This window comes from Giraffa tippelskirchi, chromosome 10 (genome assembly GCF_054371585.1).
Source record: "Giraffa tippelskirchi isolate mGirTip1 chromosome 10, T2T-mGirTip1v1.2.pri, whole genome shotgun sequence".
NCBI classification, from domain to species: Eukaryota; Metazoa; Chordata; class Mammalia; order Artiodactyla; family Giraffidae; genus Giraffa; species Giraffa tippelskirchi.
This window is the reverse complement of record NC_137284.1, coordinates 5,860,190-5,886,130: the sequence shown is the minus strand read 5'-3', so window position 1 is coordinate 5,886,130 and position 25,941 is coordinate 5,860,190. Positions and strand designations below refer to the sequence as shown.

Sequence of the window (25,941 nt, the reverse complement as noted above, 5' to 3'; positions counted from 1 at the left end):
ACCCCCTCCCACCCCACTATCAACCTCCCCGTCCCAGCCAGAGGGGTCAGCGATAGCAAAGCACGGACGAGAGGCCTGCGCGTCCAGCCCTGAGCGCCAGTTAAATGGCGACCAGAATTGCGTGGGTCTGGAGAAGCCAGACAGAAGGAAACTTGGGACAAGAAGCCCTTCTGGGTTCCACGTGCCACAGACTGAGTCTGCTGCTTACTTGTTTGTGACACAAATTCCTTCCCCTCAAGAGCCTCAATTTCCCCATCTGAAGAATGGGCATATTGGTCAAGAAGGTCTCTGAAGGCACCCACACTCCCACGTATCAGCTGTGGGATCTTGGGCAAATTATCTGTCCCCTTTGGGCCTCAGTTTCCTCATTCATCAAAGGAGGATAGGAATTAAACACACTTCATAGGATAGAAAATTGCTCAGTCGTGTCCAGCTCTTGGAGATCCCATGGACTATACTATACAGTCCATGGAATTCTCCAGGCCAGAATACTGGAGTGGGTAACCTTTCCCTTCTCCAGGGGATCTTCCCAACGCAGGGATGGAATCCAGGTCTCCTGCATTGCAGGAGGATTCTTTACCAGTTGAGCCACATAGGAAGCTCTTAGGATAGAATGAAATGCCACATGTCAAGTGTCTGGCACACAGTGGGTGCTCAGTAAACATAAGGCCAAGGCTTTGGGTGGAGGGGTTCTGGAGCTCTGGGATCTGGTGTTTGGGATGAAAAGGAGTTGGAGGGGGGTGCATATTGGGAGGTTTGAAGAGCAAAGCGTCTGTGTCTCCTACCAAGACATCCCAAAGGGCAGGACGCAGGACCAGGCCTCTGAAGTTCCACCTCCTCTGGCACCCACTCCAGGGGGCCTCCATCCCCCTCCACTCCTTCAGCTCTCCATGAACGCCCCACACCGCAAGCCAGGAACACCAAGCAGAGCCCGCAGCCCTGGGTATTGACGGTGCAGGGAGCAGAGTGGCCACACGGGGGCAGCAGAGACTTGGCCCCGACAGCAGGGAGGTCCCGCCTCGCGGAGGATGGGGGAGAACCGTCAGAAAATGGGGCAGATGGGCCAGGGCCATGGGGGGCCTTGGAGCAGATGGGGCCGGAGGGTAGTCACCTGTCTGCTGACCCTGTGCTCAGGTCACGTTCTGAATTCACTCAGCCAAGCAACTGTTCCTTTATTTATTCCTTCGGTTTGTTTATTCTTTTGAGTCAGCCCATCTTCCTTTAGTTCTCTCTCCCTCGCTCCTTCACCTGCCTTCCTTTTCCCTGTTTGTCCAGCCAGTCAACTGGACATAACATCCTGAGCCACGGCTAGGTTCCAGTCTGGGGCAGGACGCCCATCTAGGGGACAGAGATGGGTGGGCCTCGGTCCCTGCCACCGAGGTGCTCAGAGCTCAGCCGGGGGCCGGGAGAGCCTATTGCATCTAACGGGGGGACTTCCACCTCAGGCCGAGGACCTGGGGTCTGCAGGTCAGTGACCCGCTGGGCAGGGTGCTGGAGGACTCTGGGCCTGGGACTGCTGGGGCCTCAAAGGGCTGAGTCACCCACAAGCTGGTGGTGAACAGCAGCCACAGAAAACCGTAAAACAGCAAACAGTACCCTGGTCAGGCCGACTGTGACCAGGGCCGCCTCTTCATCCAAAACAAACCCCAAACAAACAGTGCCATCCAGGGCCCAGCAATGTCTGAGATTTGGGGAAATTCCCTGGCAGCAGAGCAGATTCTCCGGCCAGTGACTAAATCTCCCTCTGGCAGAAGCAGGAGCATAGAGTGAGAGTGAGGCTGGGCTTAACATCAGGGGATGTGGGTTGAAATCCTGGCTCAGGATCGTGCTAGCCTGACACAAGCCACTGCCTTTCTCTGAGCCTCAGTTCCCAGATCTGTAGAATGGGGGAGTCCGATCCCTCAGTCTGCCCAGCTCACAGTCTGAGCACTAGATGAAATAATGCATACCAGGTGTGATGCTGGGAGAGAGAAAGCCCAGCTGTGCGGTCAGAACTGGGTTCCAATTCGAGCTCTGCCTCATGCTGGCTGTGGATCTTAGACAAGAGCTTAAACCTCTGTGGGCCTTAAGTGCCCCATCTGTAAAATGGGGTTAACACTCCCCACCTGCTAGGGGACAGAAGAGCCTCCACACGGTTGGCAGTCCGTTGGTGGGTGCTGTTACTTTTAGGAAACGTTCAGTGAAACTCTAAAGCATGACACACATCAAGAGTGTCATTAGAGTGATTATCCCCGTAGCAACCAAGGCCAAACACCTCTGCCTGCCTCTCAGCTCCCTCCACCCCTAGTCTGGCCCCACCTGCCTCCCAGCCTTGCCACCCAAAGCCTGATGACAGTAGTCATCAGGGGAGCCTAGGGGATGACGAGGCCGACAGCTGATTGTTGGGGGTGGGGTTCCTCCCCACCACTCCTTGGGGCGGGGAGCCCTGATCAGTGGTTACACACCCAGTCCAGTGCCAAGTCACTGCCCAGCCCTTGGGCAGTTTCGGGGAGGAAGGGGCAGCTGATTGGTGGGAGGGGATGTCCTGGGGTGCTCCCCTCTATCCAGGTGAGGCTTCGCCCTGCTGAACGCGACCCTGGATGAGCCTGGAATAGGACTCAGCAGCCTGGGCTCTGCTGCTCAGCAGAAGGGCAGCGAATCTTGCCCTAGCTGCCTCTTTGGGCCACGGTGAGGTTTAAAGGGGGCTGAGAGTGGTTTCTCACCTCCTGGTTTTGAACTGCATGAGGAATGATGTCATGACCTGTGTGGGGGAGGGTGAAAAACCCCAAGACTCCTGCCCTCTATTTCTCTGAGCTTCAGTGAAAACAGTCCATGATCTGGGGAGGTCCTTGTGCTCATTTTAGAAATATATATTTCAATTCTGGCTGCTAACAGGAGAAGGAGGCCTTCCCAGGCGGCGCTCGTGGTAAAGAATCCAGAAGATGATTCTGATTGGATTCCTGGGTCAGAAAGGTCCCCTGGAGGAGGAAAATGGCAACCCACTCCAGTGTTCTTGCCTGAAAAATTCCATGGACAGAGGAGCCTGGCGGGCCACAGTCCATGGGTTCACAAAGAGTTGGACACGACTGAGTGACTGATCACACACAACTGGAGTAGGAGGTCAGGTGACAGTGAGTTTCCAGCTCGATTCTGCATTAATTCCTGGCACCCAAAGTGCTCCACTACCCAGGCCCCATCTAACCCTCAAATTTACCCCCAGGACCAGCTCCCTAATCCAACCTCACCTATCATCACAGGGAAGAACTGCACCCCGCCACTGCAAACAACCTCCCCCACACACACCTCCATACCTTACACATGCTGTTCCCTCAGTTTGGAATCCTCTTCTCTTCCCCCATCTGTGTTTCACTTTTTCCTCAAGAATCTGGCCCCTCTCTCTAACCACCCTCAGCCTGAGTGCGGGGCCCCTCTTTCTGACTCCCATCCACTGCCTGTCCCTGCCATTGCTGGAGCTCTCATCACACTGATATGTCCCGTTTGTCTCCCATTCTAGGCTGTGAGAGACTTTTTTTTTTTTATTTGTCTGCATCAGGTCTTAGTTGCAGCATACAGGGTCTTTCGTTGTGGCGCAAGGGGCTTAGTTGCCCTACATGTGGGATCTTAAGTTCCCCAGCCAGGGATTGAACTCACATCTCTAGCATTGGAAGGCGGATTCTCAAGCACTGAACCACCAGGGAAGTCCCTGTGAGAGACTTAAACTTCTACAGTTCAAAGTCCCTGAGCCCTTGAGCACAGGCGGTCATCAGTGTTGGTTAAATAACAAGAATTACATGTGGCACCACCGACCATGTATCAGACCCTGCTCTAAGCACCTTACAGATGGAAGGTTCCATCGCTTTCCCCAGGCCATGCCCCAGGCAGAGGGGAGACCCACCGCTAGGGAGACTTCCTGGTACTGGCTGGGGGAGGGGAGGTCCAGCTGGCAGTGCCACTGACTCACCCATAAGGGCCTGCCCGGGTCACCCCCTTCCCACCTGCCCTGGAACAGGAGGGCTGTGGGGCGTTCTGTCTCCAGGGAGATAGGGGGAGGGGGATGCATATTCATTCATTCACTCATTCATTCATCCACCAAAAGTCACCAGTTCCTGCTCCGTGCCCCGCAGAGACTAGGCACTAGAGACCCCGTCCCTGCCCCCCACCAAGATGATGGGCCAAGAGGGCTGACCCCCACCTCCCTGCTCGGCGACAAGTGGGCCAGAAGCCTCGTCTGTCCCGTCCGCCGGCTCACTGCCGCATCAGACTGGGGTGCGCTCCTGAGGGACCTAGGCCAGATCTGGGTCCCCCCTTCCTGCAGCCTGATGACCTCACAGAGCAGGGATTCAAAAAGAGTTTGTCTCGGGCAGCCTGGGTCCTGGGCCTTGGGCCGTGGGCCGGGAGGGGCAGGACCGCGGAATGCGCCCGGCCGGCCCCTCACCTGGGCCGCCCGCCGCCCGCACTTCCTCCCGCCGCCCCGCCCCTTCCACATTCCTGCCCCGCCGGCCCCGCGGCCGCCGCTCCGCTCGCCCCGGCCCTGCCTCCCTCCCTCCGTCCCTCCGCGTCCCGCGATGAAGGCGGCCCAGGCCCCGGGCGAGGAGGCGCCGGGCGGCGCGCGACCGGTCAAGGTGGTCCTCGTGGGCGACGGCGGCTGCGGGAAGACGTCGCTGCTGATGGTCTTCGCGGAGGGGGCCTTCCCCGAGGTGAGTGCGGCCCCCCGGCGCCTCCTGCCTCCCGAGGAGGAGGGGACGGGCGCCCGTCCTGCCTCCCCGCAGAGCCTGGGGTCCAAGGCAGCTCTCACCGTGCCCCCGGGAGTGAAAGACTCAGTGGCATCGTCTCTAAAGTGCCAAGAACGGCACCTACCCGGGGGAGATGTTCCCGGGGACTGACTTGGGCGACCTGGGGACGCAGCGGGTCCTAGGAGAGCCCTCGGTGGCACCACTTGGCTAAGAAGGACTGACCACTCTGGGGGGAGCTAGATCGCCTAGCTTCAAATCCGGGCTTGGGGACTTACAGCTGTGCGCCCTAGGGCAGGCCCCTTACCCTCTCTGTGCCTGTTTCCTCAACTGCATAATAGGAATAGTGATGGTGCCCAGCTCTCAGGGTCGCAGCGATGAGTGAGTTCACACAGGTCAGGGGCTGAGCTGCAGCAGGCAGGACCCACTGAAAAGTGGCAAACGTTCTTCTTGGGAGACATCACATCCTCACCCAGCTCTTGCCCCTACCATGGCTGTCCCGTGGGGGTCAGCCTTAGAGGGTCAGAACACAGCAACCTCGTCAGACAGCTGGGTTGGCACCTCGGTCTCCCCCAGCTGGGGCCCACTGTGCCTTGCTCAGCCTCTGTGAGCCTCTGATCCCTCATGCGACCTCCCTGGGTGGAGAGACCCGAGGGTGGTGGTGAGGTACCATTAAGGCAAGGCTAAGACAGGGCCCCCGGGTGGTACCTGGCATGTCCTCAATGCCTGGGCACATGGACTGTCTTTCTCCCACCAGTATGCCCACCGCTTGTCCAGGCGGACTTGTCGGCCCCAGGGCAGGGTGAGACCCACCCACTGTGCGCCCCCTCAGCCCAGTTCCCCTGGAGTCCATGGTCCCCTTGCAGCACCGCCGCCCCCTCCTGTGGATCCCTGCACCCTCCTACCCGCGGGGGTGGTGGGAGTTGGACGGGGGAGGCTGGGGAGGCCAGGCCTGCTAACGGAGTCAGTCTTTCTTTCCACTGTGGCAGCATCAAGCCAACTCTTGCTTTGTGGTTTGGGGAGCTGACGTCATGTCCTTTGGCCAGTCACATTTTTTTTTTTAGTTGGGGGGAGGGATGTGTTTCCTGGCCCCCAGATGCTGCCTGTGAGAACTCAAACCCAACAATTATGGCAGAGTTGTGGGGAGCTCTGCAGAGAAGCTGGGCGACCTGAGGCCTGGGAAAGGGGCCTGGGAGAGGGGCCTGGATGGGGGTAGGGGGGCGGGAGTACCTCATCGCCACTGTCTTGGGCTCTGAGACGTCCTCAAGGGTGAGACCCATCCCGACTGCAGAGGTTGCAGTGTGGAAATAGGCGTTCCCAGTTGATGTGAACGAAGTGTGTGTTGAAGGGTGAAGGACATTCCAGGTGGCCAGGGAAAGGGAGCACGTGATTGTCACCAGGGGTCTGCCCTGCCACCGGTCCTCCCGTTTGGGGACCCTCATTCCCTGGGACCCGTCTGCCTCCAGGCACAAGAGAGGTGAAGCATAAGTTCTGAGAGCGGAAAAGGCCTTCAGTTTATAGCTAGAAAGACAGCGCAGGAGAGGAGAGTCTGGCCTCCGGGCACAGGGCCCGCCCGCCTGTGAGAGCGCTGGCCTAGAACCCAGGTCTTCCCAGCCGTGACCAGGACATGCTCCACAGCCCCCCAGGGCTTTGCGAGCCAGACCAGCCTCCTCCTGCCCTGGCCCTGGACGCCTCCTCCTGACAGCTCTCCAAGCCCGGGGAGCCAGCAGCTAGGAAACTTGGGGTCCCATATGCCAGGCCTCCTGGCTGCAGCGAAGAGCAGGCTGGGATCTGGAGGGCCTCAGGGATCTGGAAGGCTTCAGTGAGGCTTGTCTGGATGTGGCCCGACCTTGGGTTCAGGGCTGGAGAGTAGAGAGAAAGCTCCCGAGGCAGGGTGACTCCTGCTGGGGCACCGGCCACTGACGCTTGGGGCAACAACCATAGCCACAGGGCCAGAAGCCTAGGGGCCCCACAGCAGGGTCAGAGTGGAAGGGGGCAGGGCACGCCAGCTGACCTTCCAGGGCCAGCCGAGTTCTTCCTGGCCCCCAGCAGGGACTCCCATGGGTGTGCTTCCCCGGGGAAACTCCTGGGTCTCCTCTCTGGAGCTGTGTCTCCCATGCTGTAATGGTCCATCTGTCTGTCTGTGAGCGCTGTGAGGTCAGACCCAAGCCTGAGTCATCTGCCCTGGTCTAGCTGGGCCCAGCCCTGTCTTTCTGCAGGAGGATAGATAAGATTAGGTGCTTATTGGTCCTGCAGGCAGAGAGTGACCCTGCCTGGGGGGTTCAAAGAACAAGACAGGTGTTGATGGAGTCCGAGGGATGACATTCCAGAGAGGAGAACCCAGTCCCACTCCGTGAATGGAGCTTTCCTGCTCAGCTCTGGTGCCAGGGGCTAGAGTGGGTGACCTCAGGAGAGACAGGTGAGAAGGGTCAGAGCCTGGCCCCTGGAGCCTGAGAGACCTGGCCCCATCCTCAGCCATCTGTCTAGTGTGTTACTGTGGGCCGGTCACTTCTCTCTGGGCCTCAGTGTCTTCAACAGGAAAATACGGCGAGGGGGACTTCCCTGGTGGTCCAGTGGTTAGAACCCCACACTGTCACTGCGGGAGCTGCAGGTTCAATCTCTGGTCAAGGAACTAAGATCCCACATGCCGAGTGAGACCAAAAAAGAGAAAATGGGATTAGTACCGACTTTCCAAGGTTACCAGGATCAGAGATGTGCAGGTAAAGGGCCACGCAGAGCAGATCCCTCGAGAATGTGGGTGACGGTGTTATCTCCATGGACACTTGCAGAGTCCTGAAGTGTGTCTCCTGAGAACTTCATGGCAGGTTGCCCTGAACCTCGGATCAGGAGGGGTCCTGCCACAGGGGGCAGCCAGGCTGGGAGCTCAACAGATGTCAGCACCTCCACGGTGACAGGCTGGGGAGGGGCTGGGGAAGGGGCACCTCCTGGAGGGGTGGATGCTGCCCCTGGCACCCAGCTTCCTAAGCAGTGGGCATTTGACCTCGCCTGCCAGCCAGCCTTCGCTGTCACACACAGATACTCGCCTCCTTTAACCAGCGAGGGTGCTGGCCCAAGGTCACACAGTGAGTGCCAGAGCCTGTCCTAAGCCAGGCGCATCTCATTCCAAAGCCCGTGCTCCTTGGACTTCCCTGGTGGTCCAGTGGTTAAGACTCTGCTCTTATTGCAGGAGGTGTGGGTTCGATTCCTGGTTGGGGAACTGAGATTCTACATGCTGTGTGGCACAGCCAAAAAAAAAAAAAAAAGCCAGTGCTCCTAGCCACCATGACACCATGTCACACTGTCCGTCACCAGGCCTGAGGGGAGGGGGTGAGGAGGGGGCATGGGAAGGAGAGGGGAGCCCTAGTCTGAGTAGAGGAAGTGCCAGTGACTAGAGTCCAGGGTGGTTGACCCCAGGGCCATCCTTGACTTCTCCATCCTGCCTGGCTGCCTGCTCTGTGACCCACCTTTCTCCCCACCCTCCCCACCGCCGCTTCCCAAGTGCCCTTGAAGGATGTTGCTGACCCTCTGCTAAGGGACTGCCCCTCCCAGTGGCCAGGGCCTGACTCAGAGGGCCAGCAGGCAGGCAGCCTCGAAGTCCTCCTGAGTCACGGGCAGGTGGGGGCCCCACCTGGCATGGGAAGAGGGGAAAACAGGGTCCCACTGGCTATGGCCCCACTGCCCAGCCCTGAGCAAGGGGGCAAGACTTGGGTACCCAAAAGGCAGGGGGTCCAGCGTGCTGCTTGGTGCAAAGGGCTTGTGGTGTGAAAACCTCCCCTCCTGTTGCTCGGCCCCCATCTGCACAAGCTCCCCCTCTTCATTCCTGCGCTTGTGTAAAAGCCCCTCCTGCTCCCACTCATCCAGCCTTTGTGGAGAGGGGTGAGCTCAGACTTAGCCGGCCTGGGGTGGAGGGGCCCATGGCCCACTGACCTCCCCCTGGGGTTGGGCAGGGCAGGTAAGAGAGACAGAAATGGGAGCATCCTGATTGGATTATGAGAGGTTGAGAGACAAAAGAGGGACCCCTGCTCCCGCCCCGCCAAAGCTAGGAGCTCCCCAGGGTAAGCAGTGAGTCTTTATTACTTGCTCCTGAATGTCCAGAATCAAACCTGGAGAAGGTGCTCATGAATGAATGAATGAATGAATGAAGAAACGTAGGTTAATGTCATTCTAGAAGGCGGGGACATCAGGAAGGAAGGCTCGGAAACGGGACAGTGTAGACGAGGACAAAGATAAAAATAGCAGTCCTGGCACCTGTAGAATGTTAGTCTGTACCAGGCCTTGAGCTCAGGGCTCGGCGTGAAGCTCCGCATTGAATCCTTACAGCAGCACGCTGCGGTGGGTGCTCTAGGAGACCCACTCTACAGTCTCGGAAGGGCCCAGGGAGGTTCAGTGCCTCAGGGGGGCACACAGCTGCAAAGTGGCCGCAACCCCACCAGCCAGTTCCCTCCCAGAAACCATCTGCTCTGCTGACTGCGAAAGAGGGGCTGTGCCACAGGCATTCCTGGCCTCTGGCCTGGTTGCCAGGACCACCCCCCTTCAGAAGCTGCCCTCTTAACCACCTCAACCCCTTCTTCCTCAGAGCTACACCCCCACGGTGTTTGAGCGGCTGGCCGTGAATCTGCAGGTGAAAGGCAAACCCGTCCACCTCCAAATCTGGGACACGGCAGGTGGGTGCAGGGCTGGGGGAGGGGCAGGGTGGGAGGGGGGACCCCACCCCCTTCCTTCTGAACCAGAGAGGCCGAGCAGTCTCCAGGGGACGGGTGTCAGCCTGAACCCTCCTCACGGTAGCTGTCCTGACCCAGGGCAGCCCACCTTGTCCTGGAAACAAGGCGGAACTCTTGGCTCTCAAGAGGCGGACTGTTTCTGGCCTCCTGAGCGTTCCACCCTGGCTTTAGCTCCTGTAAGATTGTTCGACCTTGACTTCTGCCCTCCAGCCTCCTGACCTTGCCTACAAGAAGATTCAGAGTCAGCTACATCAGAACTCAAAGCTAGGAGATTTCCCTGGCAGGCCAGCAGTTACGACTCTGCCTTCCACTGCAGGGGGCCTGGGTTTGATCCCTAGTCAGGGAACTAAGATCCCACAGGTCAAAAAAAAAAGAATTCAAAGCTAAACTCAGGGAATCCCACAGCCCCCTTACCTTGTTGGGCTGTGACATCTTGGCCTAGGTCCTGCCTGCCTCTTTATTCTCACCCCCCAGATCCCCCAAGCCCAGGGCAAAGCAGGTTTCTGAGTGGTGGCTTCAGAAACCCCCTACTCCTGCCAGAGCAGCAGCAAGTGGTCTCACCCAGGCTGGGGCTGGCACATCTCACAGACCGGCCAGGGGGACACGGCCCCAAGGGGATCATTCATGGGCTGGACTCCGAGGCACAGAACTACGCCCTGGTCTAGTTCACCCGCTCAGCTCACACCCGGCCCCTGGTCTTGGTTGGGGTGACCTCTCTGATGTTGGGGATGTGCTGACAGTGGGCAGGAGATCTAAAGGGAGTGACCACCCCCGACTCTACCAGGGCAAGTGGACTATGACCGCCTGCGGCCCCTGTTCTACCCTGATGCCAGCGTCCTGCTCCTCTGCTTTGATGTCACCAGTCCACACAGCTTCGACAACATCTCTAACCGGGTAGGTGGCAGTGGGGTGGAGGTGGGGACAGACAGAGAGACATAGCCCCTTAGCCAGGCCACTCTGCTCTGCCCCTACCCTGGACCCAGCCGACTGTCAGAACCTGCAGGCCCTGGATGATGTGTGGTCCAGTGTGTTTTTTGGCAGAACTGTGGGGAAATGGAGACCCAGAGCGGCTTACCCAAGGTCCCACAGGGATCTGGTGGCAAGGTCTGAACGAGACATCTGATTCCCAGTCCAGTACCTCCTGCCTGCCCATACTGCAGACTCAGAATGCTGAGACCTTTCTACCATGACCCTGCCTAAGGATGTGGGGCGACCCAGAGCCCCCTGCCTCTCCCCAGCCCAGGCCTGTCCGAGGTCACAGAAACTGTCAGCCTCCTGCAACGTGACCGCTGGCTCCCAGTGGCTGCCCAGGACATCCCCTGATCACAGTAGAGGTCCCCAAGGCTGCTCACAGGTGTTGAGGACATGGTCCTTGGAGTTCCTCTGCTCCAGCCAGCAGCTCCTGCTGCCAGGGCCTCCAGGCGTGTGTGAAGGGCATGCTCCAGGGTCTGTCAGACCACAACCAGTGACAGCGATAGTAACAATAACCACAGCGATGACGGCAGCATTTACTGAGGACTTAATACGGGCCAGGTACAGTTCTGGGCATTGACATATTTACTCAGCTAACCTAGAAATGTTATGGAGGAACTTCCCTGGTGGTCTAGTGATTAACACTCTGCACTTCTACTGCAGAGGGCACAGGTTCGATCCCTGATCTGGGAACTTAGATCCTGCATGCCCCACAGTATAACCAAAAAGTAAAACAAAAACAATTTATGGAGCAGATACTATCATTCCCAGATTGGGGCCCTTGCTTCAAGATACACATCTATTAAAGTGATAACCCTGGGACCTGAACCAGTCTGCTCCATGCAGTCATTCGGAAGGTACCTCTATGTGCCAGGACTGTTCTAGGCACCAAGGACCAGGCTGGGACCAGGGTGCTGGCAGAGGGGATGGTGAGAGGTGAGTGGGTACCGAATCTGGAAGGTAGAACCGAACCACCAGGGTTTGCAGATGGATTGGTTGTGGGTGGGAGAGAGACATTTGCTCAGAGCACCTGGAAGGTAGACTTGCCATTTCCCAAGACGAGGAGGAGCAGGCTGAGGGCAGGGAGGTGGACAGTGGAGGCCCCTTGGATATCCCAGTGGAGGGGCAGGCAGAAGCCTGAGTCTGCAGTTCCTGGGAGGGGGCAGGACTGGGCAGATCCATTTAGGAGCTGCTGGTGGGGAAGAGCTATGGACTGGGGGTGGGGGGCAGAGGGGAGCTGTCACCTGGAGACCTGAGGACAACAAGTGTGGGGCCCTGGGGCACCATGCCGACCAGCTTTCAGAGGATGGAATGATCGCTGATGCCAGGGCTTAGCTAGGACGAGGTCTGATGAGATGCCCTATTGGACTTAGCAAAGTGGAGTCAGAGAAGACCCTTGTCAAGGGCAGTTTTGTGGATGGGAGGGTCGCTGGAACCCCACACAGGCCTGTATGTCTCCAGAAGCCAGACAGTTTGATGCCAGTTTTTCCTGAAACTGAGCCGGTGTGCGCTGCTGGTTCCAGGCTCCCGGGTTATAGTCCAGACTGAAATAACCCAGCCATGAGGCCTCGCATTCCAGAGAGCAGCTGGCAGGACAGAAGTGCCCCCTCCGACAGGCCAACAGCTGCTGCAAGCATTTTGTGAGCTGCTTTAGTTTTAGAGCCTATTTCTTTATAAATTTTACCCCGTTGGGGAGATGGTCCTGGGACTCCTTAGCTTGCAGAGGTAGGATTCTAGAGCAGGTGGGGACAGGGCTCTGGGCGCTAACCTCTGGGTTCAAACTCTAACACTTCCGGTCTTGTGACCAAGGCCAAGTTATAGAGCCTCTCTGCGCCTCAGTGAGCACATCTGTGCAGTGGGATTGATGATAGAACTTGCCTCACAGAGACTTGGGGGGTTCGTGTGTTCGTTACGTGTAAAGTCTTAGCCTCGCCCAGAGTACCTTGTCTTCTTAGCGACAGTGAGTCGTTCCCTTGCTCAGTTGCTCCGTCATGTCTGGCTCTTTGCAGCCCCATGGACTGTAGCCTGCCCGTGTCGTCTGTCCATGGAATTTTCCAGGCAAGAATACTGGAGTGGGTTGCCATTTCCTTCTTCAGGGGCTCTTCCCTGACCCAGGGGTTGAACGCGTGTCTCCTGCATCGGCACTGCATTGCCACTAGCGCTAAACTGGCTGTGCTAAGTATCTGCCAAGAGTGCTCCCTAAACTGGCTGTGCTAAGTATCTGCCAAGAGTGCTCCCTAAACTGGCTGTGCTAAGTGTCATTGTCAGAGTCTACCTGGAGGTCAGGACAGCGGCCCACTCCCCTGATGGCTCACACAGGCGCCCTCACCACCCCTCTCCCCCCAGTGGTACCCAGAGGTGAATCACTTCTGCAAGGAGGTGCCCATCATCGTCGTGGGCTGCAAGACCGACCTGCGCAAGGACAAGTCGCTGGTGAAGAAGCTGCGGAAAAACGGGTTGGAACCTGTGACCTACCACAGGGTAGGAGACGCAGCCCAGGGTGGGGTGGGGTGGGGGGCAGGAGAGCGCACCCCTGGGGTAATGCCACTTTGGCCCAGCCTCTCAGCACACACAGGATGTGGAGCAGGGTGGGGGTGTTTTGGAAGCAGCCGTGGTCAAGAACTGCCAGGCTAGGAAGTTTCCAGTGAGGATGGAGAGCAAGTGGAGTTCACATCAGATGGTCCTGCCCCCCCACTTCACAGCCGGGGGCACCCCCCAGCCCTTTAGTCTGCAGGCCCCTCTCTGTGGCACGCTTGGGTCAGGCTGGGAGGTTAATTAATTGGTACCTGGAGGGGCAGAGACCCAGCAGAGAACTGAGGCAGGAAACTGGATGAGGCATCAGGGTGCGTGGTCAGGCCAGGGGGCAGGAGCTGTGGGCACCCTAGGAGAGCACGCCTAGGATGGCCGCGGGGCCTGGGCAGAGGGGGCAGCTGGACGGGAGGCCCCCAGCAACGGCCACCTGACGGCAGCCCTGTTGTGCTCTCTGCTAGGGCCAGGAGATGGCGCGGGCCGTGGGCGCCGTGGCCTACCTCGAGTGCTCGGCTCTGCTCCAGGAGAACGTCCACGCCGTCTTCCAGGAGGCGGCCGAGGTGGCCCTCAGCAGCCGCGGTCGCAACTTCTGGAGGCGGATCACCAGGAGCTTTTGTGTGGTGACCTGAGGGCCTGGGGCCCTCCCCGCCCGACCGCCCCGGCAGCACAGGAAGGAGCTGGTTGCTGACCTTCTGCTCAGTTGGCTGGGCTGGACCCAGTCCCCAGGCTGTGACCACCGAACTGTACCTCAAACAGATGGGCACCCCCGAGGCCAGCCCCCCGACCCTGGGGCTGGGATCCTGGATTGCAGCGAAACCCCTCTGAGGCCTGAGGAAGGGGGTTCCCAGGCTCGCCAGTCCTATGGAGGGCGGGTCCTGGAGACCCCGACTCACTCCCGTCTCCCAGCCCTGGACCACACATCCTGGCGCCACCTTGCGGCTCTTCTCAGGGCTGTGCCTTCGGGACCCTCCAGCCAGACCGCTCACCCCGCCCTCCCCCCTCCCCCCTGCCCATCCCAGGGGTAAACACTTTGAGATGACATCACTTGTCCGTTGCGTCATGCCTCTTGTTTTGAAATGCCTTTACACACATGTTCCATGTGGGGGATAAAAGCACACCCTGTGTAGGCACTGGGTCCAGTGTAACTACCTGGATCCAAACCAGGCTATCACTTTAGGACCTTGGGCAAGTTACTTGGGCCTCTTTCCTGTGAAAGAGGCGGGTGCCTGGCACACAGAGGGTGCTTACAAAAGGTTCACAAGTATCGCTTTTATTTATGATAAATACAATAGATAATATTCCATGGGTGTAATATACATAGTATAGTCTGTAATATTGTACAGTCAGAGTTCTCCAGAGAAACAGAACCAATAGGATATATATTCAGAGGGCGATTTTAAGGAATCAGCTTAAAAACACAATTTTGAGGACTGGCAAGTCCGAAACCTGTAGGACAGGTTGGTGGTCGATGTTGCTCTCCTGAGTCTGAATTCTGAAGGGCAGCAGGCTGGAAATTTCAGGCAGGGTTTCTGTGTTGCTGACCTGAGGCAGAATTCCTTCTTCCTTGGGAAACCTCAATCTCTTCTCTTAAGACCTTCGACTGATTGCATGAGGCCCACCCAGACAGAACCAGCCACTAACACCCACCCCCTCAGTTTCATTAGAAACAGCTCCAGGGGTGGGACTGCTTCCTCCAGGTGAGGGCTCCTGGCTCAGGTTACAGAGCTGAGCTGAGACAGAGAAAGTGATGTTAGGGACCTGCTCCGAAAACCCTACCTGGATTACAGGCTCCACTCCAGGGTCTTAATATAAGCTGCTCAGGGGTGGGAAACAACTGTTCCTGGCCTAGATTTCTAGCCTGGTGGCTCCTCCCCCAAGCACACCCCATGCCCAGAATGTTCTTTCTCTTCTCCCCTTCCTGCCCTCCCCAACCCAGTGAGCTAAGCCCAGCTCACACATCTCTAACTTCCCGAAATGTGAGTCCCTGGAACTTTTGATAGTTATTTTGCTAAGAAGCTTGTCACACTGACTTCTTGCACCAGACCTGGTCATTCCTGAAGAAGACTGTCTGTCTCCTTCATCCCTTTGTTGGGGATGTGACTTGGCCCCTTGGCATTGCAGACAGGCAGTGTGCTCCATCTCTGGAGTCAGTCGCAGATCTGGGTTTGAATCCTAGTCCCATCATTTTCCAGAGCCAGGTGATTTTATGAGCATGACACTCCTCCAGCCTTAACAATTCCATCTGGCAACCAGAAATCATCCTGCCCACCCTAGAGGGTTGCTGTGAGGGTGAAGTAGCAAAATGCTTGTCAGGTGCCTAGCACAGTGCCAGGAATAAAGGAGGAGTGCAGGAAACATGGACTGGATCGCATGGAGTAGAGTGGGGCTGCCCAGTATATTCTTTATGGGAGGGCAAGATACTAAACGAGGTGTCAGGATCAGGATGTCTGGATCAGGCTCCCTCCCTGGGATAACCAGAGGCTCCATCATCTATGCCTTCAACAGCCTGGTGTCCAGGGATCTCTATGAGGTACCCAACACTTTGACAAGGACTAGGGATATAATAGGGAACCCACAGTTTGTGCCCTTAAAGCCTAGTCTGTTTGCAATGCCACGGAGGAGGAGGTCTTAACTCCAGCATGCAGGGGTGGTTGGGAAGCTACAAAAAGGAGAAGGCACTTCCCTGAAAAGAGAGACTGCCCGGTGAGCATGGGGGCAATGAATGCCTCGTGGTCCCTTAAGAGTCCATCAGATGCTGTGTGAAGTTTTACAAGGCAGACAAGAGCCTCAGGACAAAGAGGCTGAGAGTATTAACAAGAAGGTGGTGGACTGATGGGCTTGGTCCTAGAGAGTCAACCTTCTCACCTGATAAATAGGAAGAATGAATTCTGCCTTGTTGGGACGTCCCTGGAGGCCCAGTGGATAAGACGCAGCGCTCACAATGCAGGGGGTCTGGGTTCAATCTCTGGTCAGGAAAATAGACCCCTCACGCCAAAACTAAGACCCAGCATAGAGATTCACTCTGAGCAACAACAAACACCCAGCACAGCCAAAAATTAATAAATTTTTAAAAATGTTTTAAACAATCAATGTTGGGACTTCCCTGGCAGTCCAGTGGTTAGGACACGGCACTTTCACTGCTGTGGTCCCGGGTGTGATCCCTTGTCAGGGAATGAAGATCTCACATGTTGCTCGGTGCACCCAGGAAAAAAAAAGTTTTAAATGTCCACTTGATGAGGTTAACAGGGCCCAGTTGTTGGGTCAAATGCCAGTCGAGAGGCTGTGAAGGTATTTTTTTTGATGTGATTACTTTTCAATTAGTAGATTTTGAGTAAAATAGATTACTTTATATAACCTGTGTGGGCCTCCTGCAATCAGTGGAAGGCCTTCAAACACTGAGGTTTCCTGAAGAAAAGGGTCACATGGAAAAATAAAAAAATAAAAAAAAAAAAAGAAAAGGGTCACATGGGCAGAAAGGACTGGAGTTCAGCTCAGACCATTGCCGCACTTTGCCCAGGACACGGGCTGGGAGGCCAACATCTGGGAAGAACTGCTTTCCATAGGCAGAGCGGAAGCGGGATGGGGTCAGGGAGGTGGGAGATCCACAGGTGCGCAGAGGCAGGGGAGGGGCTCCTGGGGCCACACCACACAAAGTGGGGAGCGGGCACGTGCCTGGTCTGATGGGGCCGCTGGGGAGGAGGGTCCCTGCCGGGGAGCAGTTGAGTCCGGAGCTCATGCACCTACTTCCCTCCAGCCGGACCCCAGCCCCCTACCCTGGGCTGCATTCCTTTCTGTTCTTGGAGAGCTCGTCACTGTTTGATGCGGTCGGGTCTCTCACTGAATTGCCAGCTCCTTGAGAGCACAGGCTGGATTTGTTGGGATCCCCTGTGCCTCCAACGGGCTTCTCTGGTGACTCGGATGGTACAGAATCTACCTGCAATGCAGAAGACCTGGGCTCAATCCCTGGGTTGGGAAGATCCCCTGGAGGAGAGCATGGCAACTCACTCCAGTATTCTTGCCTGGAGAATCCCATGGACAGAGGAGCCTGGCGGGGTACAGTCCTTGGCGTCGCAGAGTCGGACACGACTGAGTGACTAAGCACAACACAGTGCCTCAAACAGTGCCTCGCAAGGAGACTTTCCTGATGGTCCGGGGGTTGAGAACCCACCTTCCAGTGCAGGGGATGTGGGTTCCATCCCTGGTCAGCGGAGCAAGATCCCATGTGTTTGTGTGTGTGTTAAGTCGCTTCAGTCATGTCCGAATCTTTTTGACCCCGTGGACTGTAAGGCTCCTCTGCCCATGGGGATTCTCCAGGCACAAATATTGGAGTGGGTTGCCATGCCCTCCTCCAGGGGATCTTCCCCACCCAAGGATCGAACCCATGTCTCTTGTCTCTTCCACTGGCAGGCAGGTCCTTTACCACTAGCATCACCTGGGAAGCCCCCAAGATCCCACAGGCTGCAGGACAACTAAGCCTGCACCCTGCAATGAGAAACCCCCAAGAATCCCCCGCGTGGTAACAAAGACCCAGCGACAGCCAAAAAATTTCAAAAACAATTAAAAACAAACACCAGTGCCTCACATGGAGGAAGCACTGAAGAAATCTATGATGAATGAACGGACGGATCCTGCGAAGCAATGCCCCGGTTCAGGACCTCAGCTGCTCCTGCCTGGACCTCTCCTGTCTCCCAGCCTCCTTCATCCTCCTCACAGATGCAGTTGCTTGAAACTTCTGCAGCCCCCTGTCCAGAGGAGGTCTAACTTCCCAGGTGGGGACGTGGGAGGTCCCTGGTACCCGACCGAAGCCCACCCTCCCCACCTTATGCCTAGCACACCTGACGCTCCACCCACACCGTGATAGCTGGACCAGCCTTGAAGTCTCCTGCTGAAGCGCTTTCCCCACCTCAGCCTGCCCTTCCTCCCGGTCACTGCTTGTTCCAAGCCCCCTCTACCCCCAGATCCTTCAGAGTCCGGCTCAGAGGCCACCTTCTGCAGAACACCGGTGGACCTGCTGGCTTCCTGGTGCCCACTTCACTGCACGCACGTGAACCCGCCTGCACATCAGAGTGTGTATTGTCTGTGCATGGGCCCCTGGGCGAAGGAACTGGGTCTTTGTTCCCTGGCTGTGGGAGAGGACGGGTTGGATGCCTTAGGACGACGTGGTTGGTGGCGGGACCAGGCAGGACCAGGCAGGGTGGCCAGGAGGGCGGAGGTGGGAGCAGGACCCAGTTGGGCAGCTGCAGACACCCAGACACGAGGGACAAGCCGCCACAAGTCAAGGCCGGGGGACTTCTGGGCTGGGAAGCCGTGGCTGCGGGGAGGGTGGGGATGCTAAGAGCTAGGGAAGAATGCCCGAGACACCCCTGGGGCCGCTGGAGGTGGGAACCAGCCGGCGGGCGGTTTCTAGCTTCAGGCCACCAGCCATCCCAGGGGTCCCAGGGGGCAGGGTGCGTGGCATCCCTGGAGCCGGGGTTGTTGTTGTGGGGTGTCCGCCTCTTTCTCCTCCTCACCCGTCAAGCCCGGCTTTCAATTCCTCCCAACCCGCCTGGCAGGGCGGGCATGGCCAGACAGTGGGAGCCTGGGGAAGGCGCAGCCCGGAGGCCCGCTGGGGCCAGGAGCCACAGACAAGTGAGTGGCTTCATTTTTCTACGCTGCCTCCGCCCAGCCTTGGGGGTGTCTGCCGGGAAGGCGAGGGGAAGGGGTGGGGACCCCAAGTCACATTCCCTGGGACAGGCCACTCCCTGGCATCCTGGGGCAGGGAGGGTGGAGCACACAGTCTCTGAGTCACGTAGCTTTTCTCTCCGTTCCCCGCCTCCCCAAGACAGCCCCCGGGGGCCCCACATCTGGGTGTGGGAGGCGGTTGGTGGCTGGCAGATCAGTCACTTCGGGCCACCCTCTTTGCTCTCTCCTGCCTCCTGCTCTTGGGGGCCCCTCCTTTGGAGGATCGAAAACTCACAGTTTCCCGGGAGTCACCCCGAAGCCACTAGCTAGGGCTCCAACAGAGCCTGAGACCAGGCAGAGGCGCAGAGAGATCCAAAGCGGAGTGGAAGAGCTGACTGCCCACCCTACATTCCTGGGCTTGATCTCCAAGCTCCATGCTTCTGATAAATCGGTCAGATTATGGAAAGCCGGGGAGTTCCCCGAATTCCAATTCTGATTCTGTGAGCTTGGAGGAGTCAGCAGGGCTCTCCGTGTCAGTTTCCTTACCTGTGAAATGAGTTCATGCAAACTCCGGGAGATAGCGAAGGGCAGGGACACCTGGCATCTGCAGTCCATGGGGTTGCAAAGAGTCAGGCACGACTGGACAACTGAACAACGAACTGAAGGGCAGAGTAGGGCCTCCCTCCTGGAGTTGTATTATATGAGTTAATGCAACTATTGCCTATTCACTCAGTAGTCAGCGTTAACTACTAACTAGAGTGATTGGTGGCATTAGTGGTAAAGCATCTGCCTGCCAGTGCAGGAGACATGACAGACATGGGTTCAGTCCCTGGGTTGGGAGGATCCCCTGGAGAAAGAAATGAAAACCCACTCCAGTATTCTTGCCTGGAGAAGCCCATGGACAGAGGAGCCTGGTGGGCTACCATCCAGCGACTTAGCACGCATGCAAGGGGGTTATTTGCTATGCAACATTGTTGCAGGGGCTGTAAAGCAGGGGCAAGCATGAAGGTGTTAGATGGGTGTCTGTCCCCTCTTCTCAATCTGATCCCAGGCCTGAGAGGGACCCTGATGCCAAGGACGGGCAGCCTCAGAGGGGAGTGGACGTGGTGTGCGCGGCAGACGGCTCTCTCCAGGGCAGGCTTAACCCTCGGAGGGGAGCCACGAGGATGGGTTAGAATTTCCTCCTTGGCTCATGTTTGCTGAGGGGACACTGAGCCTAGTCCAGGACTGAGGGCAGGGCACACACTCCATGTGTTGGATTGTTGTTGTTCAGTTGCAAAGTCATGTTCTATTCTTTGCAACCTGCGGCACACCAGGCTTCCCTGTCCTTCACTATCTCACAGAGTTGGCTCGAACTTGTGTCCATTGAGCAGTCGGTGATGCCATCCATCCAACCATCTCATTCTCTTGCCCTCAATCTTTCCTAGCATCATGGTCTTTTCCAGTGAGTCATCTCTTCACATCAGGTGCCCAAAGTACTGGGGCTTCAGCATCAGTATCAGTCCTTCCAATGAATATTCAGGGTTGATTTCCTTTAGGATTGACTGGTTTGATCTCCTTGCTGTCCAAGGGACCCTCAAGAGTTCTCCAGCACCACAATACAAAAGCATCAATTCTTCGGCGCTCAGCCTTCCTTACGGTCCAACTTTCACATCCATACATTACTGGAAAAACCATACCTTTGTCAGCAAACGGATGTCTCTGCTTTTGAATACGCTGTCTAGGTTTGTCATAGCTTTTCTGGATTAGGAATTATATATTGATTGTCTACCACGTGTGGCTCTGTTCCAGCCATTGCACACCAAGAGGAGGGTGAGGGAGTGAGCGGGATACAGGGGCTCTAGTGTGGACACAGGCAGCAGGGGAGGGGAGTGTCTCAAGTTCACTGAGCAGCCTGCTCCTGCCATTGAGATAAACAGGAAGGGAGCTGGGGATTCCAGGGCAGGGGTGGGGCGTCAATGAACGAAAGACTCTTAGAGCTCACCTCTTGCGCCCAGGCCTCTGCAGCACCGCAGCACCACTGTTCTGGAACTCCTGCTCCTGTCTGCCCACCAGGTCAACATCACAGAGTCCTGTCTGGCCAGGCGCTGTACGTGACATACCGCACGTCCTCCCCCGGTCAACACTTCCAAGCCCACGCTTTGCAGCTGAGGAAACAGTTTCAGGAAGTTGAAGAGTGGGACCCACAGCAGTGAGTGGCAGAGCTGGGCACTTGGACACGGGGCAGGACAGGACGGGAACTCCCAGCCCTGGCTCCTGACCGCCCTCTGGGCGCCGGCCAGGCAGCTGGACCTTGACCAGCAGAGGGCAGCAGGGCCCAAGGAGAGGAGGCGTCCCCAGCTTCGGGAGGCTGGTCCGCACAGCTCCAGGCAGGCCAGGTGCGGAGAGCTACCTTTTCATCCTCTCCTGGCTCGGGACACACCACTCCCTCCAGCCACCGCCCACCGAGCAGGGCGCATCCTAACAACCCAGTGAAGAAAAGATAAGCTCAGACAGGCCATGCGACTTGAGCACTTGGCCAGTCTGAGCAGAACTAGAAAGAAAGTGATGCTGTCTGGAGTCTGTCATGTTTCTAGGGTCGGAACCTAGGATTTGAATCCCGATCCTGCTCACAGGATTATAGTTGAGTGCATGGGCTGGAGTGAGATCGATGCAAAGTTTTTCCCATGGGGCCATGTAACCCAGCCCCATTTAATCTCCTCTGTGATACCCCTGGGGAGGCGGCTTGGAACTGAGGGGTTTCCTGTCTGCCCTCCTCACCCCTGATCCCAACCCAGAATTTATAGTTCAGGAGATGATTAAAATACTTAAGAATGTTGGTACTTCCCTGTTGGTACAGTGACTAAGACTCCACCCTCCCAAAGCAGGGAGCCCAGGTTTGATCCTCTGGTCAGGGAACTAGATCCCTCATGCTGAAATGAAGATCGAAGATCTGGCATTCTGCAACCAAGACCCAGAGCAACCAACTCAATAAATAAGTATCTTTTAAAAATACTTAAGAATGTCAAGGAACCACAAGGGAGTGCTGCCAGAAAGTAAGGTGCTGTGAGTCAGTAGGTGGGGGCGTGCCCTCCCAACCTCTGCAGTCAGAACCAGCCTGGGGGGCTGGCAGGAGGAGGAGGGAAGGGGAGGATCCAGAGGCCCCTGGGGTCCTTCCTGCTGGAGAACCAGCCCACAGGGAGACCCAGACCCTCTGAGGGGGGGTGGGACGGTGCTGAGGAAAGACAGCGGAGTTGCTGACTCCCTGCTTCCCGACCTCCTCCTAGCTGAAGTCGCTAAGTCATGTGAAGGACTGGTTCAAATTGGGAAATGAGTACGTCAAGGCTGTATATTGTCACCCTGCTTATTTAACTTATATGCAGGGTACACCATGCAAAATGCTGAGCTAGATGAATCACAAGCTGGAATCAAGGTTGCCGGGAAAAATATCAACAACCTCAGATATGCAGATGCTACCACTCTAATGGTGGAAAGTGAAGAGGAACCAAAGAGCCTCTTGATGAAAGTGAAAGAGGAGTATGAAAAAGCTGGCTTAAAACTCAACAATCAGAAAACTAAAATCATGGCATCCAGTTCCATCACTTCACAGCAAATAGAAGGGAAAGAAATGGAAGCAATGACAGGTTTTATTTTCTTGGGCTCCAAAATCACTGCTAACAATGACTGCAGCCACATAATTAAAAGACACTTGCTCCTTGAAAGAAAAGCTATGACAAACCTGACAGCATATTAAAAAGCAGAGACATCACTTTGCCAACAAAGGTCTGTATAGTCAAAGCTATGGTTTTTCCAGTAGTCATGTATGGATGTGAAAGTTGGACCATAAAGAAGGCTGAGCGCCGAAGAATCGATACTTTTGAACTGTGGTGTTGGAGAAGACTCTTGAGAGTCCCTTGGACAGCAAGGAGATCCAACCAGTCCATCTTAAAGGAAATCAACACTGAATATTCATTGGAGGGACTGATACTGAAACTGAAGCTCCAATACTTTGGCCACCTGATGTGGCCAAGAGCCAACTCATTAGAAAAGACCCTGATGCTGGGAAAGATTGAAGGCAGGAGGAGAAGGGGAAGACAGAGGATGAGACGGTTGGATGGCATCACTGACTCAATGCACATGAGTTTGGGCCAGCTCCAGGAGATGGTGAAGGACAGGGAAGGCTGGCGCGCTGCAGTCCATGGGGTCGCAAAGATTTGGACATGACTGATTGACTGACAACAACAGTTAATCAGTCAAGGGCTCTGAACCACTCCCCCCACACCCAGGCACACACCCCAGTGCGCTAATAAGGAAGAGAAGCCCAAGGTCACACAGTGCCAACAGGACGCAGGTCTTCCTGAAGTGACTCCTCAAATTGAAACTCTGTTCCATCAAAGTGCTAGTGAGGTTTTTGTTCAGAATTGTTAAAAGGGACCCAGGAATCAGTAAACGAAAGGAGAAGCATTTTGGAGAAGGAAAAACTCTTTCTGGATTCTCCTATGACACTCTTGGTTTCAGATACATTGATTCATTGTCAGATCAAGATCAGTAAGCAGTGGCTAACTAAATGGGTGGTGCCTGGGCTTCCTCTTTTGTGAAGGGACAATGGTAATGCCATTGCTGGGTCACAGCTTGGAAGAGGTCATAACTCCCAGCCTAGTGGGTGTCCAGCAGATGAGAGCCCTGTGGGTGTGATTAGTGACGTCATTATTGGCATCTTGCAGGCCAGAGCCAGCCCCAAGGACAGCTCTACTGAAGAGTTTATGATATCGTGGAGGGCCCTGTGGGGCTCCTGGGCACAGGACCTTTCTGTGTCCCCTATGTCTTTGATTATAGGGAACAGTCTTCATTCAGCCTCCATGACCTTCCCTGAGTTCTGATGGGCAGATTCAAGCCGTTGTTAATCAGGGAAGGGAAGGGTTGGGAGACGAGGGAGAAACAGTCAAGAGCAGCCTTGGGGTAAGATCCTGTTTCCCCATCAAAGGATACACTCAACAATGTCTTTGAGCTATTTTGCAGATACTGAAGCCCCCTCCAGGTATGTGTGTGCTCAGTCAAGTCCAAGTCTTTTTGACCCCAAGGACTGCAGCCCACGAGGCTCCTCTGTCCTTGACATTTTTCAGGCAAGAATACTGAAGTGGGTTTCCATTCCCCACTCCAGGGGAATCTTCCCAACCCAGAGATCAAACCTGCATTTCTTGCATCTCCTACATTAGCAGGCAGATTCTTTACCACTGTGCCACCTGGGAAGCCCTCATACTACACTTGATCTTAGCCAAAAGGTCAAGAAGGGATGGGAGAAGTTAAGGATTAATGATGGTATACTGCCCACAAGTATGTAGATGACACCACCCTTAAGATAGAAAGCTAAGAGGAACTAGAGCCTCTTGATCAAAGTGAAAGAGGAAAGTGAAAAAGCTGGCTTAAAACTCAACATTTAAAAAATGAAGATCACCGCATCCAGTCCCATCACTTCATGGCAGATAGATGGGGAAACAATGGAAATAGTGAGATACTTCATTTTCTTGGGCTCCAAAATCACTGCAGCCATGAAATTAAAAGATGCTTACTCCTTGGAAGGAAAGTTATGACCAACCTAGAAAGCATATTAGAAAGCAGAGACATTACTTTGCCAACAAAGGTCCGTCTAGTCAAAGCTATGTTTTTTCCAGTGATCATGTATGGATTTGAGAGTTGGACCATAAAGAAAGCTGAGTGCCAAAGAACTGATGCTTTTGAACTGTGGTGTTAGAGAAGACCCTTGAGAGTCCTTTGGACTGCAAGGAGATCCAACCAGTCAATCCTAAAGGAAATCAGTCCCGAGTATTCATTGGAAGAACTGATGCTCAAACTAAAGCCCCAATACTTTGGCCACCTGATGCGAAGAACTGACTCATTGGAAAAGACCCTGATGTTGGAAAAGATTGAAGGCGCAAGAAGGGGACGACAGAGGATGAGATGGTTGGATGGCATCACTGACTTAATGGACATGAATTTGAGCAAGCTCCAGGAGATGATGAAGGACAGGGAAGCCTGGCGTGCTGCTGTCCATGGGGTCCCAAAGAGTTGGACACGACTGAGCGACTGAACTGACTAACTGCCCACAAGGACGTAGACCCCAGACCAGTTGGATCTGAAGGTTGATAATGTGGATTCCTGCTGACCTCACCACCAACCCATCAGAACAGTGTCCAGGAGCTGATCACACCCTCTTTGAACAATTTCTATAAAACTTGTCACTATCTTCCCCAAGTGGGGACGTGTAGTTTAAAGGGCATGAGCCCACTGTGTCCCCCTTTGCCTGGCAATGCAATAAAGTTGTCCTTTTCTTCTTCACCCAAAACCCCGTCCCTGAGATTTGATTCAGCACGGGTGCACAGAGAAGCTGAGCTTGTGGCATCACTTAACACCAGCTACTGAAAGGTCCTTGGAGGTGGGAGTGCTGCTCCTCATCTCCCACCACTCCGGTCACCCAAGACTGTTAAGAGCTCGCCTTGAGCACCCCCTTTGGGGGGCCACTCTCTACCAGCTCCTAGTGCTCCCAACAACCCTAATGGCTCAGAGAGTAAAGAATCCACCTGCAATGTGGGAGCCCTGGGTTCAATCCCCGGGTTGGGAAGATCCCTGGAGAAGGGAATGGCTACCCACTCCAGTATTCTGGCCTGGAGAATTCCATGGACAGAGGAATCTGCCAGGCTATAGTCCATGGGGTCGAAGAGTCAGACAGGACTGAGCAACTTTCACTTTCACTTTTCAAGGGTAGTCTTAACAGAGAAGTGAGAAATGCAAAGCTCCTTGGGATTCAAATCTCCAGGAATTCCATGATCTCAACCTCTGCACCACACCAACCCCCTTTCTGCCCCCAGCAGTCTTCCTGGGGCTCTCCGGTCCCACTGAGCGCCCCGCCCCGGCCCTCAACATCTGAGCTCTGCTGCCAGATCCAGGGCTCACTGCCCAACAGAGGAAGCACTCGGGTGGGGGTGGGGTGGGGGGCGGCAAAGCAGGTGCACCTCGGAAAAAAAGAGGGAAGGAAGGGAGGGAGGAGAGAGAAAATGAACAATTTGGGTAATGATTTTATTTTTATAACAAAAATTAATCAAAGCACTTTACCTCCATGATCTCCCTTCCCTAACCTAATCATGAGAAAAAACCCCAGTGGACAGATATTTCATAAGCTACCTGAGAGGTCGTCCTCAAAACTGTCAAGGTCATCAAAGATGAGGAAACTCGGAGAAACTGCAGCACAGAGGAGCCCAAGAAAGTATGAAAACCAGGAATTCCTTGGCAGTCCAGCAGTTAGGACACCGCACTTTAACTGCCAAGGACCCAGGTTCAGTCTCTGGTCAGGGAACTAAGATCCCATAAACTGT

General features: G+C 55.6%; 1 protein-coding gene across 2 annotated transcripts; it reads left to right on the top strand.

Moving 5' to 3' along the window:
- The first annotated feature begins 4,353 nt into the window (after positions 1–4,353).
- RHOD (ras homolog family member D) lies at positions 4,354–13,975 on the top strand. 2 transcript variants are annotated; one of them, XM_081531989.1, is made up of 5 exons: positions 4,354–4,676; positions 9,286–9,373; positions 10,215–10,324; positions 12,749–12,883; positions 13,393–13,975. In XM_081531989.1, the coding sequence occupies exons 1-5, from the start codon at positions 4,545–4,547 to the stop codon at positions 13,558–13,560; spliced, it is 633 nt and encodes a 210-aa protein (XP_081388115.1). In that variant the 5' UTR covers positions 4,354–4,544; the 3' UTR covers positions 13,561–13,975. The 2 variants fall into 2 exon arrangements, with proteins under 2 accessions (XP_081388115.1, XP_081388116.1); XM_081531990.1 differs by lacking the exons at positions 9,286–9,373; positions 10,215–10,324.
- Positions 13,976–25,941: the final 11,966 nt, after the last annotated feature.